Source organism: Staurois parvus, unplaced genomic scaffold, assembly GCF_062004578.1.
Source record: "Staurois parvus isolate SC_StPar_1 unplaced genomic scaffold, SC_StPar_1.0 ptg000549l, whole genome shotgun sequence".
NCBI lineage: Eukaryota > Metazoa > Chordata > Amphibia > Anura > Ranidae > Staurois > Staurois parvus.
Window position 1 is genome coordinate 9,425,698 of NW_028318345.1, and position 18,409 is coordinate 9,444,106.

General features: G+C 42.6%; 1 protein-coding gene across 1 annotated transcript in view; it reads left to right on the forward strand.

Annotated features, from left to right (window-relative positions):
* Positions 1 to 1,541: 1,541 nt before the first annotated feature.
* Positions 1,542 to 18,409, forward strand: part of VPS13A (vacuolar protein sorting 13 homolog A) — a 290,475-nt gene continuing 273,607 nt past the window's right edge. The window contains exon 1 of the mRNA XM_089691099.1: positions 1,542 to 1,723. Within this exon, the coding sequence (XP_089547225.1) occupies positions 1,624 to 1,723 (100 nt within the window). The 5' untranslated portion in view covers positions 1,542 to 1,623. The remainder of the gene's footprint in view (positions 1,724 to 18,409) is intronic.

Consider the following 18,409-nt stretch of genomic DNA (forward strand, 5'->3'; position numbering starts at 1 on the left):
GGATGGATAGAAAGAAAGTCACATCTTGACCAAAATGACAGGATCAAATTCCAGTATGCTTCCAGAGACCCTTCAAAAGGGCTCAAAGCAGTCATACAGAAGAGCAGACACAAACTGCTGGCCATCAGTTGCTCTGTTCCTTCCGGCTCACAAAGCTCAGCAAGGCTCACACTGATCACTGATTGGCCTCTTCGGAGGATCTCCTATCAAACCTGTTTGGTGTAGCTCATAAAACATCACACCAGTGTTTTGGGGCACAAGTGAGGCACTGATGCAGTGTACGGTCTGCTGCCAGCAGCCAGCCAAAATCAATAACAGTCTGTGTGGTGGCTGTATGTATGTGACTGGATGCTTTTCCAAGCTGCACGCATGTTTAGGCCTCAAGCACATAGGGCGCTTTTGCAGCCACTTTTAGGGGTGTCAGGTGCACAGGCCCCCATGTTATCCTATATGTCCATGCACACACAAAGACTTTTAGAAGCTTTTAGTAGCGATAGCGTTTACCAGCAGGAAAAAAAACCCCCAGGGCCAGTGCATCCAGGAGCAGCAGTGTTTTGGAAGAAAAACCGCTTGACACGTGTAAATGCATCTAAACGCACATTAATGTTAGGTGTGTTTAGTGCTTGAGTGCTAATTAATTTCAATTGCTAACCATTTAGCCACTGTGCTGCCCCATGTTAGTGCATTTTGCTGTTTTATTCTGCCCAGCAAAAACAAAATTCCACTTTAAGAAAAAAAAATGAACAAAATGCGGTAAAAACGCGTGTAGAAAATCACAAAATAAAGTTCGAAAAGCACTGCAAAACAGACAAAAGGCAAACTGTATAGATGTGAATGAAGCCTTAAAAAAAACCTGTGACGTCGGTCAGTATTTTTATGCATGATGACATGCAAAAACCACATATGCCACCTTCGGTTGATTTAAAAAAGCTGGAAGAATTTTTACACGTGTACAGATATGCACAAATATTATGAATCTCGTTCTCTTTTTTTTTTTTTTTTTTGCTGTCAGGATAATCCGATGTTCTTACATCAGTGTTGTGTGCAAGCACCCAAAAAATGCTGACTTTTTACATTGCCTGTGTCATTTTCGACAACATGTAATATAACATGAACCTTGATGTGCTTTTTAATGCCTGTGTATGAGGGGCCAACCAAACCTGAGGGGCCCTGGTGGCACCCCCTGTTATTTCATTATTCTATATGAGGAAAGCCACAGCTCTGAGGCCTGCTGCTGTCCCATTTTCTTCCATCTCCAGTCAGTGAAGCAGTATATGTATGTGTGTGTGTGTGTGTGTGTGTGTGTGTGTGTATGTATATATATATATATATATATATATATATATATATATACACCGGTATATATATTTCTATATATCAGGAAATACATGGATTGTCTGAAGCAGAAGACCAGCTCAGCCTTCTCCCCAGGCTGAGGTAGTGAGCTGCCAGCAATGTACTGACACTTTCCTCAGAGAGAGGAGCTCTCCTCCTCCTCCTCCATGTGACAGTGCTTCCACATGGTGTAGGGGTTTGGCCTGACTCAGAAGAGAAGGCAGGGCGGGCCTGGCTGGTAATGTGTATGTGTGAGCCTGAGAGCTGAGAGGACAGCCGGGGGACACCATGGTGTTCGAGTCTTTGGTGGTGGATGTCCTGAACCGCTTTCTCGGGGACTATGTGGTGAACCTGGATAGCTCTCAGCTGAAGTTGGGTATATGGGGAGGTGAGTGACGGTGGTGATGTGTACGTAGTATAGAGCTGTGCTGTATAATGTGACCTGGGAGTGTACACTGAGTGCAGGCCATGTGTCTACCCCCATCCACAGTCTGTTTACTTCAATGCAGATATGACATGACTGCTTCCCAGTCACCTCCACTTCTCTCTGAACAATGGAGCAATGTGCTCACAGCTACAATGTTCACACTTTATTGTCCTGACCTAAATGGACACTTGTATACGTTTCCTGTGTATATATCTGAAGCACCAGTCATGTATTGAAAATTACATAGGAAAGTGATTGTTGCAAGAATTGTAGATTTTTTTTTTGTGCAAATACCTGAAGAACTATTAAGCTAACATTTGTGCACGCAGCCAGGGGCGCATAGTTTTCTGTGTTCAGAGATCGCTAAAGTCTGCCTCTTAATACAGCAGCACTCTGTGCTATGGCTGTGTACAAACTAGCTGATTAGCTTGAGACCAGTGTATGAACAGCAAGAACACCAGAGGAACTCCGACCCTGGATGATCACAGTTTGATCAGGGCTGTAATCACACGTAAGCCCCCATTTGAGCAGTTACATGCAAACAGCAGTGGCACTGGCCATCGACTGGTACAGGGCACAAATCTGAAAGCCGCTACTGTTTGCATACAGTGTGCACATGTAGCGTTTAAAACCACCGGTAAGAATCTGATTCACAGCAGCTGTGTGAATGTAGCCTTCTAGTATTCTTCAGAATTGTTTCATTTTAGTAACAATTTATTTCAGAATTGAGTTACGTAGTCCTGGAGATATATGATCAATGACTAGACTCCTATTCCATCCCTTTGGCAGCCAAATACATGATGGAAATGTAAACAAGTCCTCCTCCAAGAATATCAGAGTTGCTGTTCAGTCACTCTTGTGGTTCACAGAAGGGTGACAATCCTACATTTGTATGGAGGCTTTGAAGTCTGTCACCTGTTATAGTATAACTGAACATCTTTTGTAAGTAGGGTAAACAATTGAAACCAGTGGCCGGGATCAAAGGCATTGCATAAAGTCTTTAACCAGCACGATGCCTGGCAAGGCAGATGCTGATATATATATATATATATATATATATATATATATATATACACGTACATGGAAGTTTTTAGCTACGTACATTCTTTCAGACCTGGCAGTTGGAGGTTGCTTAGTAGGAGTCAGAAATGCTGACAAGCACCCCTCGACCTCATTTGCACTTGTGGTTGTGGGGAAATGGTAAACACTTTGGGTGTAGCTGCATTTCTTCTGCCCCCCCCCCAACCACTTATCTTAACCTGTAAAGGCAGCAAACTGAGTTGTACACTTGCCAGAACCACATTGCTTTGCATTGTGACATAGATACATTTATCCACTCCCCATTGCATTCCACAGGCAGTACCACCGACCAAAAATGGCCCATTCATATTTGTTTGCGATGTGGTGGTGCTGGCTTTTAGTGGATCAAACAGGTGGTGAAAAGGCAACATAATGGCTCTTGACCACCTGTCAAACACCTTCTGAAATGTGATCTTCCAGACATTGCTCTTCCGAGGGTGATACATCCACAAGTGTAAATTAGCCCTTCAGCAGTCATCTGCTGCTACAGGGAGATGATGGATAGGCATGCAACAGATCTGCCCAAGCCTCCATTATAACAGGAAGTGCCATGACATTGTTTCCCTTTTCATGTAGACACTGTGCTGAAACATCACCGTTTGCCCAGGCTTCTATGGAGTGCTTGGTTGCAGAAGGGGCAGAATCCCAAGAGCTGATTGATTCAATTCCTAGGCTTAGTGCTGGATTGCAACAGTCACTGACAGCCAGCGGTTCAGCACTAAATCCCACCAAGCAACTATCAATCAGTGCTCAGTCCACTGTGCTTAACCGCCTCCCGCCCGCCATATAGTACAATGACGGACGCAAGGCAGTGATCTCGTTCTGGGAGGACGTCATGTGACGTCCTCCCATTCTAACCGTGCATGCGTGGCTCCGGGAGCGCACAGCACGGCGATCGTTGGTGCACTGTGTCCCTCGGACACAGCAGATCACCTATCAATGGAAAGAGCCGAAGATGTCGGCTCGGTCATTTGATCAGCTGTGTCCAATCACAGCTGATCGCATGTAAATAGGAAAATGCCAGTTACCAACATTTCTCTCCTCACGAGCTGTCGCGCTGACCGCTTGAGAGGAGAGCTGGTAATCGGCATTCCTCAGAGGGACATCTACACTGATCATCAGGGCACTGATGATCAGTGTGCCCTGATGATCTGTGTAGCCCCAGCAGTGCCACCTGTCAGTGTCCATCAGTGTCAGTTGTCAGTGCTCATCCATGCCATCTGCCAGTGCTCATCAGTGCCACATTTCAGCGCCTACCAGTGCACATAAATGTCACATATCAGTGCCCATCTGAGCTGCCTTTCAGTGTCACCCATCAGTGTCAGTCAGTGCCACCTATCAATGCCAATCAGTGCTGCTAGTCAGTGCCAGTCAGTGCCGCCTATCGGTGCCCGTCATTGCTGCTTATCAGTGCCAGTAAGTGCCACCTAACAGTGCTAGTCAGTGCTGCCTATCAGTGCTGCCTATCAGTGCCATATATGAGTGCTGCCTTTCAGTGATGCCTGTCAATGCCCATCAGTCCCACCTACCAGTGCCTCCTCATCAGTGCCCATCAGTGCCGCCTATCAGTGTCCATCAGTGCCCATCAGTGTAGCCTCATTAGCGCACATCAGCGAAGGGGAAAAATCACTTATTTACAACATTTTATAACAAAAACTAAGAATAAACTTTTTTTTTTCAAAATTTTCAGTGGTTTTTGGTTTGTTTAAGAAAAAATAAAAAACCCAGAGGTGATTAAATACCACCAAAATAAAGCTATGTCTGTCACAAAAAAATTATAAAAATTTCATATGGGTACAGTGTTGTATGACCGCGCAATTGTCATTCAAAGTGCGACAGCGCTGAAAGCTGGAAATTGGCCTGGTCAGGAAGGGGGTATAAGTGCCCTGTAGGCTAGTGGTTAAGATCTGATTAGAAGTCGGGAGCACAGCAGACTGTACCCTCAGTACTGACGGGCTGCATGTTGGGCACCAAGGCCTTAAAGTGTATCAGAAGCCAAAACTTTTAATTTGAATAACATGGTGAGGGGGATAGTAGCCATGTCAGGTTTTTATTGTTGTCTGTGTCCCGTTAGGGAAATCCATTCTCTCTAATAGTCCTGGTGATCACCATCACTGGGATTGAAAACTAGGGGAAACCATCTTGCAGTTTAGAACTTTTAATGCTGCCATCTCCTGCTGCTTTCCCCAAACAACTATTCAGAAGTACATCACAGGTAACAGGGCAAAGCAGTCTTGAGCATTTGCAAAACCATTAGCTTGGAGGGGAGTGAGTTGCTATCCTAAGCTATGGAGCTTTGTTGACAAGCACAGCATAGGGAAACTCATCTGTAGTCCTGTCCGGGAGCGCATATGCAAGGGTGGCTCCATAGGACCCTGTAAATGAGAGGTTTACAACTAAACGTTAGTACATCAAGGAGCAGCAAACATTGTAAGTTATTACACCAGCATTAGAATTCTCCTAAATAAATATGTTTCGATATCCCTGTAATCTCTCAGGATATATAAGCTGGCATTGCTCACTTGTTTTTGAAGGATCATACCTAAACCTGCGTTTTCCTAAGTGAGCTACTGACCGGAACCAAGCATGCACATGTCAGAATGTGGGATGCCTGATATGCCTATGCTTGTTCCAGGCAAGTTAGTATCTAAATAGTGAAGCAAGAATAGGAATCACAACTCCTTAAAAACAGGGTGCAGGGCCATCTCCTATATTTCCTTTCTGGCAGGTTCTCTTTAAAGTTCTATAAATAGCGAGAGAGTTCTGGGAAAATTAGACATGTGAACCCTTAGCTTATTTATTTCAGTAAGTAGATTCTGTAAAGCTGATCTTGTTAAAATTGATTTTCTTCAGTACTGTAAGGTGTGTGTGGGTTGTTTTTTTTTTTTGTTTTTTTTTTTTTGTTTTGTTTTGTTTTTTTCCGGCATTAATTCTACCTTGTCTTTGTACACATTGCAACTTTTTATATTTAATAATTTTTAGAGCCATAATACTTTATATATATTTACAAAACAAGCATTTAGCCTACCTAGAAGTCTAATTTATGTTAGCATCATGTTTGGCAGCCTGTAATCAGATTTGTGCTATTTGTGGAGCAGAATTGTCGATGAAATTGGTTCAGCACAGCGGGCTCTGCCATAGGAACAAGAGGCAGGGGAAAGTTACTTTCTTGTTTTCTCTTAGCAAATCTGGAATCTCAGCAGTTGTATAGGCCCCATTAAAATTTGCAAATGGGGCTGTTTTTGATTACCAACAGGGAACTCGGCAAGGTTCCTAGAGATTAGCTGCCTGAGTCCAGGGCTGATCATCCACAGGTAATTGCTGTATGAGCATTTACATGCGACTGCCTGGGAATAAATGCAGGTGCTGTCACCCTTCCATTGCCTTTACTACTTGCCCTCCGGAAAATTTACCCCCCCCTTCCTGACCAGGCCATCTTTTGTTATTCATCACTGCGCTGTTTCAACTGGTAATTGCGCGGTCATGCAACGCTGTACCCAAACAAAATTTATGTCCTTTTTTTCAAACAAACAGAGCTTTATTTTGGTGGTAATTGATCACCTCTGCGGTTTTTTATTTTTTGTGATATAAAAGAAGAAAGACCAAAACTTTTTAAGAAAAAAACTATATTTTCTACCTTTCCGTTTTTAAAAAAATATTCAGTATTTAGGCCAAAATGTATTCTGTTACATGTCTTTGGTAAAAACAAATTCCAATCTGTGTATATTAATTGGTTTGTGTGAAAATTATAGCTTCTACAAACTATGGGATATATTCTGGAATTATGCTCCGTCTGACTGTCTATCATATTTCTTGAGGTGCTAAAATACCAGGGCAGTACAAAGACCCCCCAAATGACCCCTTTTTCAAAAGTAGACACCCCAAGGAATTTTCTGAGAGGCATGTTAAGTCCATTTTTTGCCACAAATGTTTGAAAAATGACAAATTACTACTTTTTTTTATTTACATAAAGTTGTCACTTAAATGAACACGTCACCATTTTTCTCAATAAATATATTTCTAAAGGTGCTATTAACATGAAATTTTCACCACATATCAATAACATCCCATGCAATCCATACATACAGCGAAACCAAAACAAATAAGTTCAGAAATTAAGTTATGTGTTATAAATTGGAATGACACAGGGAAAAAGTATTGAATACGCTAACTGAAATTTGTTTTGTTGGTAATGACAGCTTCAATACGTCTCCTGTATGGAGAAACAAGTCACATGCATTGCTCAGGTGTGATTTTGGCCCATTCTTCCACACAAACAGTCTTAAAATCTTGAAGGTCATGTGGACCTCTTCTATGAACTTTGATCTTTAGTTCTTTCCATAGATTTTCTAATGAATTCAAGTCAGGTGATTGGCTGGGCCATTCTAGCTGCTTTATTTTCTTTCTTTGAAACCAATTGGGAGTTTCCTTGGCTTTGTGTTTGGGATCATTGTCTTGCTGAAATGTTCATCCTCGTTTCATCTTCATCATCCTGGTAAATGGCAGCAGATTTTTATTAAGAATGTCTTGGTACATTTTTCCGTTCATCCTTCCTTCAATGAAATGAAGTTTGCCAGTACCGTATGCTGAAAAACCGCCCCACACCATAATGTTCCCACCTCCAAACCTCACTGTTGGTATTGTGTTTTTGGGGTGATGTGCAGTGCCATTTGACCTATAAACATGGTGAGTATTATGGCATCCAAATAGTTCAATTTTGTTCTCATCTGACCAGACTATATTTTCCCAGTATTTCACAGGCTTGTCTAAATGTTGTGCAGCAATCTATAAACGAGCTTCAACATGCTTTTTCTTCAGCAGTGGAGTCTTCCGTGGTGAGCATGCATACAGACCATGGCAGTTGAGTGCATTACTTATTGTTTTCTTTGAAACAATTGTAGCTGCTAATTCTAGGCATTTCTGAAGCTCTCCACAAGTGGTCCTTGGCTCTTGGACACCTCTTCTGATAATTCTTTTCACTTCTCTCTCAGAAATCTTGAATTGAATCTTGAATCTGGTCATGGCCGGTTTATAGTGATATGATGTTCTTTCGGATTATGGCCCCAACAGTGCTCACTGGAACATTCAGAATATTAAAAATCGTCCTGTAACCAATGCAATCAGTATATTTTGTAATAATAAGGTTGCGAAGGTCTTGAGAGAGCTGTTTGCTTTTACCCATCATGAGATGTTTCTTGTGTGACATATTGGTAATAAGTCACCTTTTATAGGCCATCGGTTGCGACTTAACCAGCTGATATTAATTTGCACTGACAAGGGGCAGGATTGCTTTTTAATTACTGATAGATTTCAGCTGGTGTCTTGGCTTTCCATGCCTTTTTGCACCTCCCTTTTTTCAATACTTTTTCCCTGTGTCATTCCACTTTATTACACACAACTTATTTTCTGAACTTATTGGTATTGATTCTTTGTATGTATGGATTGCATGGGTTGTTACCAATATGGGGTGAAAATTTCTTGTCAATAGCACCTTTAGAAATATATTTGCCTAGAAAAATGCTGACGTGTTTAATACTTATTTTGCCCGCTGTATATTGCCCACATATGCCATGGCTATATGTGGAATAACACCCCAAAACACATTCTGCTACTTCTCTCAAGTAGGTAGATACCACATGTGAGAAACTTTTTTGGAGCCTAGCCATATACAGGCCCGCAAAATCCAATAACAATCAAGGGTAATAGATTACCACAAAAGAAAGTTTCTAGGGGGACCATGCAGCTTAGTACAGAATGGCTTTATTGAAAATATAGTGACAACATTTATTATACACAAAGATGAGCTAAAACCGCTATCCATCACCACACTAAAATTTAAAAAGACAACGTTGTCTTGTCACCCAGGCAGCTGCTCACTCAGCCACATTCATTTATGAAAGATGGCGACATGTATGGCCATTCCCACTGATAGGACAGCACAGCGGCTGTTTCGCTTAGACCATTATTCATATCATGGGCTAATATGCCACCCAAGCCTCACATGCTACCTTGGATAATCCATATCTACTAGATTTGGAAATCCTACTAACGTGAATGGCCATACATGTTGCCATATGGCAAATGGTGAAATGACTGCAAATACTGCGAAGTACTGCTGACTTTGCTAAGGAACACACATGTTTTAGAAGGCTGGGTAAGCTGAGGTCTATGGGTAAGCTGAGGCCTATTAACACTCATTGTGGGACATTTATGACACTATTACCGTCCTGTACCTGGACTGCTGTCCATTCTAACGATTTATCTGGTCATCTACAGTATGAATGCGGGCTGCTCTATATACATGCAGGTGATATGTATGACTGCAATTGTCTCACGTTACTCAATTACAATATGCCTCACATTATCCCTGTACAAGTAATCCACTTCTGGAGGGTACTCTACAGTGGAAGGAGTGTGTGTGTGTATATGTGTGTGTATCTATGTATGTATATATAGAGGAACAGGAAAAGTGACCCAAGGGCCGGATAAAAGCAAGCAAAGGGCTGCAGTTTGGAGACCCCTGCCCTATATGATGAAAAAAAAAGTAAAAAAAGAAAGTTACACCCAAGCACATACCATTTCCCCCCCCCCCACCCCGAAAAAAAGTTGAGGCCCCTCACCCCTACATATACACACTTACAAATGTAAAACCACACACTGGGGCGCCTACACATGAAAATGTCGATTGTGATACACATGTCACATATTGCCGTGCACGCCAGAATGAGAACAATCATTCTAACACCAGATCTCTTCCGTAACACTAAACTGATGACCTATAAGGAGCTTTAAAAGTATCGACCTACAGAAAATATAGGGTACTGAAGTTTGTCGCCATTTCATGAGCGTGCAGAAATGTAAGGTTTGACAATTTGGATATCTATTTACTCGGTGCAACCTCATCTTTTAGATTTTACAAAAAAGGTTATTTATTTTTGTGCTCTAAAATTAGCTTTCTTGTGTTTTTTAGTGAAATTTTGTGGTAATATCATGCAACATAAAAAATTGGAATTACCGTATATACTCGAGTATAAGCCGAGTTTTTCAGCACATTTTTTGTGCTGAAAAACGGCCCCCTCGGCTTATACTCGAGTCAACATCTGCAGATGGGGCGCGCCCCCCAGGGGGGGTGTGAGGCTCCGTCAAGGGGGGCGCGTACAGGGGTGGGCAGAGGGCTGCAGTCTCTTACCTGGCTCCCACGATGATCCATCCAGGAAGCGCTGCTCCTTCCGTCACTCCGGCCACTCCCTCACTCCTGCCGCTCGGCTCCGCCTCCTCACCGGTGATTGGCCGCCCGAACTGTAGCTCAGGAAAGGTACACAGGCGGCCAATCACGGGCGAGGAGGCGGAGCCGAGCGGACCCGCAAAAATCGAGTGAGGGAAAAGCCGGTAAGTGTGCAGTGCAGAGGTGCTGCTGCAACCACATATGCTGGCTGCAGCAGCACCATACTGCAACAGGGGTCAGCAAGTGTCATTGGTGTCAGTGGGAGGAATAGTGCCGCATCATTGGTGTCACTGATACTAATGATGGGGCATTATTCCTCCCACTGACACCAACGATGGGGCACTATTCCTCCCACTGACACCAATGATGGGGCACTATTCCTCCCACTGATACTAATGATGGGGCATTATTCCTCCCACTGACACCAACGATGGGGCACTATTCCTCCCAGTGATACCAATGATGGGGCATTATTCCTCCCACTGACACCAATGATGGGGCACTATTCCTCCCACTGACACCAATGATAGGGCACTATTCCTCCCACTGATACTAATGATGGGGCATTATTCCTCCCACTGACACCAACGATGGGGCACTATTCCTCCCAGTGATACCAATGATGTGGCACTATTCCTCCCACTGATACTAATGATGGGGCATTATTCCTCCCACTGACACCAATGATGGGGCACTATTCCTCCCACTGATACTAATGATGGGGCATTATTCCTCCCACTGACACCAACGATGGGGCACTATTCCTCCCAGTGATACCAATGATGGGGCATTATTCCTCCCACTGACACCAATGATGGGGCACTATTCCTCCCACTGACACCAATGATGGGGCATTATTCCTCCCACTGACACCAATTTTTTACATTGACTAGTAGGTGCCTCATTTCCCACCCTCGGCTTATACTCGAGTCAATAGTTTTTCCCAGTTTTTTGTGGTAAAATTAGGTACCTCGGCTTATATTCGGGTCGGCTTATACTCGAGTATATACGGTACCACTATTTTATTATCTAGTTTCTCTGCTTTCAGAAAATACATCATGTTAGGGGGTTTTATGTAATCTTCAGGCCTAAAATGATTTTTTAAATTTGTGCAAAAAATGCAAAAACGTCTCTGGCAGCGAAAGGGATAAAGGATAAGCCGGGACACTCCCCTTTCCTCAGTGCTCATTCCAATGCAAGGCCTCTCCACTCCCTACTTGTCCCCGGGTGCAGTGCTGGAAACAGGCAAGGAGGGGAGATAAACAGCTCAATTTAAAAAATATTAAACATTTAAGTTGCCATAAAGCCTCTTTTGTTTTAAAAGCCCCAGACATTTCTAATATCACCTCTGATTTAAATACAGTTTTGGTTAAACTTTTTTGGGTATACCATACCACCTTTCATGAATGAATGTGGCTGAGTGAGCAGCTGCTTGGGTGACAAGACAACGTTGGCTTTTTAAATTTTAATGTGATGGATAGAAAGCTCATCTTTGTGTATATAAATGTTGTCACTATATTATTATTATTATACAGTATTTATATAGCGCTAAACGGTTTGCTCAGCGCTGTACATTATAGTGGGGGACGGAATATGAGACAATACAGTAACAAAACAAAACACGAGGGGTTCAAGGGCCCTAGTGTAGGGGACGGAAGCCAGACTGTAGTGGATCAAGGAGGTTGTTGTCAGTGAGGTGGGAGCTTAGGCGATTGTAGACTAAGCGCTCAAGGAGCTTGGAAGTAAGTGGCAGCAGGGAGATGGGTCTAAGGTTGTTCAGGTCGGTGGGGTCCAGGGAGGGTTTTTTGAGTATGGGGGTGATGTGCGCATGCTTTAGGGGGGAGGGGAATGCGCCAGTAGAGAGGGAGAGATTGAAGATGTGGGTGAGGGAGTGTAGGATGGAGGAGGAGGGTGACCGGAGGAGTTGTGTGGGGACAGGGTCAAGGGGGCAAGTGGTGAGGCGGGCTTCTGAGAAGACCTTAGTGACCAGTGGTAGCAAGGCTGAAGGAGCGGCGTGTTGGGGAGGTTATAGTGTGCAGGATGCTAGATGTGATGGGGGGTAGGGCGGTTGCAGGGTCAGAAGAGGGGAAAGTTGATGGGGTTATAGTGGGAGGAAGGCTAGGTGGGGAGGTAGCCATTCTGTACTAAGCTGCATGGTCCCCTTAGAAACTTTTTGGGGTAACATATTACCCTTGATTGTTGTAGGATTTATTGAGGAGTTTCGGTGACCACACCACTTTTAGGGTGGAGTCAGCAGTAGCTTGGTGTTTGGTATGATTGCAACTCTACATGCATCTACCAATTCTTGACACTGGCTATACTGTAGAAGCTCTTGGCGCAATTTTTATAAATCCCCTTTTTGATTGAATCCCCAATGACCACCTTGAGGCTTAAAAAGGCATATTTTCTCATATCACTTCCTCACTGCCTATCACAATTTTGGAGGCCCTAAAATGCCAAGATAGTACAAACACCCCAGCAAATGACCCCTTTTTGGAAAGTAGACACCCTAAGGAGTATTTTTCAGGTATCATTTTTGTCACAGAGTTTTGAAAAAGGAAAAACAAACATTTTTGTTGTCTTTCTTCATTTTCTAAAAATGTTTGGTAGCAACTGAGATCTGCAAAATACTCACCATGCCCCTTAGCAAATACCTTGGAGTATCTATTTTCCAAACAGGGGTCATTTGAGGGGGGGGGGGGGCTTCTACTATCCTGGCATTTCAGGACCAACATTAGCAGTTTATGCCACACATCACCTAGTCTTCTAACCAAGTCTTTTCTGATACTTTTAGTTTTCATGAAAAAACATTTTTTTGCTAGGAAATTACTTTGAACCCCTAAACATTATATATATAATATAATAATATAATATATATATTTTTTTGTCTTCTTTAAATCAATGGCCCTAGAGAATAAAATGGTGGGTGTTGCAATTTTTTATGTCACACAGTAATTGCGCGGAAAGTTTTCAAACACTAATGTTTTGGAAAAAAATACGCTTTTTTGAATCTTAATGCACAAAAACACAATATATTGCCCAACTGTTTGATAGAGTATGAAAGATGATGTTACACCAAATAAATAGATACCAAACTTGACCTGCTTTAAAATTGTGCATGCCCGTGCAACGGCGACAAACTACGAACATTTTTAGTACTGATAGAGAAAACTGTAAAAGCCTTTACAGGTCACCATTTTATATTTGCACAGGAGGTCTAGTTCTAGAATTACTGCCCTCGATCTCACATTCATGGTGATACCTCACCTGCATGACGAAATCTCTGTTTACTTACCGACATGAGTCCGACGCTTGCTTTCACCTTAGCGCATGAGCATGGGAAGGGGGGGAGCAGGGGTGATCATTGAGTGATTTATCACTTTTATTGTTATCACAGAGAATTTAAATATCCCCTGTGAAAGCAATAGGCAATGACAGGTACTCTTTTCTGAGAAAGCTGGGGTCTATTAGACTCTAGATCTTTCCTGTGTCCATGAAGTATCTGATCACACCAAGATCAGTCCATGATCAGATGCTTTCTCAATTTAAAAATGCTGCTGTTAATATTTGGCAAAATGGAAATGATTAAATGCTTGAAGCTTCTGGTTTGTTAGACCATAGAGATGCTTGAAGCCATTCTGGTCTCCAGTCAGCTTTATGATTAGCCACTGGAACTGCCGGCTGCATTCTCGTATTCCCCTGTGGGACAGGAGAGCCCAAGAAAATCTAGTTAGCCACTAGGATTGCTTTTTACATGAAAGCTGACCATCAGCTGAAAAAACAATACCAGGATGATACCTGTAGCTACAGGCATCATCGCGGTATAACCACTCAAAGTCCAGCAATGTACCAGTATGTCCTAGTTGGGCATATATGTAGCAGCAGAGAACACGGACATATGATGAACCAGGTCTGTGGACCAATATGACCGCAATTCATTCTTTCTTTTTTGTAATGCTCGTGTTCAGGGTTAGGTCAAAATATGTTTTCAATTCAGAAACCGTGATAGGTTTCCATGCAAATTGTCTGGCAAGAGCTGAATTTTGGTGGGTGGTGATGTATTGTTGTGTGTATAAATTGGTTTGATCCACAATCAATTCATACAAAGCTTCAGTGAAAAACAGCGAACGGGGCTCATCCTGCTAACACTGCGTTTTGGGGGACACTATACTAAGTAGGCACTAGTATAGTTTGTTCGTGATCAATATATTGATCCGTACAAACACTATACTAGTAATGGCGGTGATCAGCAACTTATAGCGTGAGTGCGATAGTGTGCGGGCAATCTAATGCTAGCTGCCCCTGGCTGAGAGAGGCGCTAACTGACCCTGACATTATCTGATGTCCCAAGTGGCAGTAATACAGTGATCAGTGAAAAATTCCATATACTGACAATGTACTAATGGCGGTGACGGGGTGATCAAAAGGTTAAGTGTGTGTGTGTGTGATGCAGCGTAGTAGCGCTTTTACTCACAGTACAGTGTTTTCTCTTCTCTCCCTGGACAAACAGGGGGGAGGGTGCAGCAGGTAGCGCAGATGTGTTCAAACCCCAACATAGAAATTAAAATCTCAATACAGTATTTTTAACTTTATTTATATATCTTCTTAAATACTTTTATCAAAGTAGTACAATGTTACCATAGTAATAGAGGAACAGGGATTTTTTTTTTTTTTTATGCTTTGCAGGAGATTTTTTCAAAGATTATTGCTCCTGCAATGCAAAGCTTGCTTTGAACTGTCATGAATGGGTTAAGTTCATGACAGTTCAAAATACTAGTTATCTGTGATTGGCTAGAGCAGGTCACATGGTACAGGGTGCTGTGTTTGGCCCCCGGTACTTTGTGAGAGCTGTGGGCCAATCACAATTCACCAGGTAGAAAATCAGAGCTGTTATGAACCAGATTGATTCATAACAACTTTGCTAACATTGTGATCATGTGATCGCATGGCGATCACTGGGTCTCGTTCACCGGGATCTTCATTCCTTTGTGTCTGGACACAGCTGTTGTGGGTGGGGAGTGCTGTGTTAGTACAGCCAGAGCTACGTACCAATACGTCGCTTTGCCTGTAGCTGTTACCCGTCTTCACTACATTGCCAGTGGCAACCGGTTAAACAACGCCCATGCTATTTATTAAGTGAGGTTTGGAGGACCTCAGTGGTAGCTCCCTACCCCTTTTGTAGGGATGTATATAAAAGTGTTTTTAATATTGCCTCAAACATTCTGCTCCCCATTTCCCATGTGTCAGCCTTGTTGGCTGGGGATATGTGACATGCATTGCAGATGCTGGTGCTTATAAAAAACATAAACACCAAGTCCATACAACCTGGTATTACGTAACAAAATATCAGTTCCTGGGTAGGACTGTGGCCAGCATCTGAAAACCATTGTTACATAGTTAGTCTGGCTGAAAAAAGACAAAGGTCCATCCAGTTCAACCATAGAAAAAAAAAGTTATAATCCTATACCCATAGTTGATCCAGAAGAAGGCAAAAAAAACCCCAAGCAAAGCAAGATCCAATTTGCTCCTGCTGGGAAATTGGATAGAGGTGCACATAAAAACATTGCAGAGATGTGAAGGATGTAAGAGTAAAACCCACCTAATCTAAGGCAGGCCATAGATGATTTTCATTTCGATTCCTGCAATCATGGGTAGATTGATGGATGGATTGACTTGGGAGCAACCAGCCTGCCCATAGATGGATTGAATCTTTCCGGTTCTGGCGGAGACTTGGTCCATCTGTGGCTAGCTTGTCAGTTCACATTGACAAGTTTTAAATGCACTTAGGTTGACATTGTGTTGACATCAATTTTTTTAATACATTGCATTGATGTGCAAGTATTTTGTTCATAGCAGAAACCAAAATACATTATTTCTTTCCTTACAGTGTTACAAAACCCAGGACCCTGCATTCACTATATCTGATCTTTCACAGTGTACACAACATGGAAATGCAATTATTGTAGTAAATATACTGCTAAATACATAGTTTATAGTACATATACTATAAACTGCTAAATACATTTTCTCATCAGCAGTATATAGCAGTCTTGTTACTTCTATCAGTGTACGACTGAGTAATGGTTAAAGCTTGTAAGAGTTTTCATTCTGCTCTGACTGTCCAATGAGGCTGCATTCTCCTCGACCCTCTGTCTAGACAGTGTTGATTGGCCCTGTGTCGATCACATGCACCCTTCGAAAGAAAATAGAAAACTACCTAGCAATGCACACCAAACTGAGCATGTTCAGAGTGACTCCTGGAGCTCTGTACTATCAGCTTGTATACCAAGCGTACTTTACTGCATATACAGACTGTGCTCCATTTTAAGCAAAGCGCACAGTGCACACCAACCAGGCCTATTGGAAACAATGGATTAGCTTATCATTACATTGGGCCTGTGTTGAAAAACACAGCCCAATGTGTGTGGTATCAATGGGCCCTAAAGGTAAACTATAGTGTATACATAAGCAGTATGCATTTTCCGTTATTAATGCAGTGTTAACCGTACTTTGATTATCCAACTCCCGCCCGCCATATAGTCCAATGACGAACGCAAGGCGGTTCTCTCGTTCTGGGAGGACGTCATATGATGTCCTCCCATTCTAGCCGCACATGCGTGGCTCCGGGAGCGCGCAGCGCGGCGATCGGAGGTGCGCTGTGTCCCTCGGACACAGCGGATCACCGATCCATGGAAAGAGCCGAAGATGTCCGCTCGGTCATGTAATCAGCTGTGTCCAATCACAGCTGATCACATGTAAACAGGGAAATGCCGGTTATCGGCATTTCTCTCCCCACGAGCTGTCACGCTGACCGCTCATGAGGAGAGTAGAGCCGGTAATTGGCATTCCTTGGAGGGGACATGTACACTGATCATCAAAGCACTGATGATCAGTGTGCCCTGATGATCTGTGTAGCCCCAGCAGCGCCACCTGTCAGTGTCCATCAGTGCCAGCTCTCAGTGCTCATCCATGCCACCTGCCAGTGCCAATTAGTGTCACATTTCAGTGCCACATATCAGTGCCCATCTGAGCGGCCTTTCAGTGTCACCAATCAGTGCCAGTCATTGCCACCTATCAATGCCAGTCAGTGCCACCTATCAGTGCCACCTTTCAGTGCCAGTCAGTGCCGCCTATCAGTGTGCATCAGTGCTACCTATCAGTGCCCGTCAGTGCATCCTATCAGTGCCGCCTAACAGTGCCAGTCAGTGCTGCCTATCAGTGTCACCTATCAGTGCCATATATGAGTGCTGCCTTTCAGTGCCCATCAGTGATGCCTGTCAATGCCTATCAGTGCCACCTACCAGTGCCTCCTCATCAGTGCCCATCAGTGCCACCTATCCGTGTCCATCAGTGCAGCCTTATTAGCGCACATCAGTGAAGGAGAAAAATACACTTGTTTACAAAATTTTATAAAAAAAGAAATCTTTTTTTTTAATTTTCAGTGGTTTTTGGTTTGTTTAAGAAAAAATAAAAAGCCCAGAGGTGATTAAATACCACCAAAATAAAGCTCTATCTGTCACAAAAAAATTATAAAAATTCATACGGGTACAGTGTTGCATGACCGCGCAATTGTCATTCAAAGTGCTGAAATCTGGAAATTAGCCTGGGCAGGAAGGGGATATAAGTGCCCTGTAGGCTAGTGGTTTAACTTTCACAGATCTACTGGTTTGTTTGTTTTTTTATAGTTTTGTTAGTAAATGTAGAGACATGTAGAGTTTGGATGATTTCCCACTTCTTATTAATCAGTACACCTGAGAACAAATGAGCATAAAATAAATTTATATAAAATAGCAACATCATAGCAGTGATATAGCTCCACTGACACATTTGCTCACTAGAGAGGTCTGCAGTGGCAGTTTGGTCTGTTTAGAAGTGGATCTGATGACTGAGGATGTAATTTATAAGTCATCTGAACTTCACACACACAGTTAACCATTTCTAGTTTTATCAGGCCTTATTTAGGAAGAGTCACTGAAGTTTTTAGAGACAGTAAAATAAAAAGTAGCAGCAGCAAGATATTTTAAACTGGCAACAAGATTGTTATCCCTTGATTAACAGAATATTTCCATGCCAGCAAAATGTAATGAAAGCAAGACTGTTTTATCTTTTTTGACACTGCTTATATTTGCTACAAAACTAGTGGAAAAAGCTAATTTCATAAATAAACCATGCTGCTCTAAACCTTCACATACAAATATAAAACATGACCATAGCAAACATGTTATAGTAATACAAAATAACAATAAAACTAAATCATGTAAAACGTGAATAGATCCTGGAAAAAAGTCCCGGATGAAAAGGTGCTCATGCAGGTGTAGACAAACAAGTGCTCTACTTTTCAG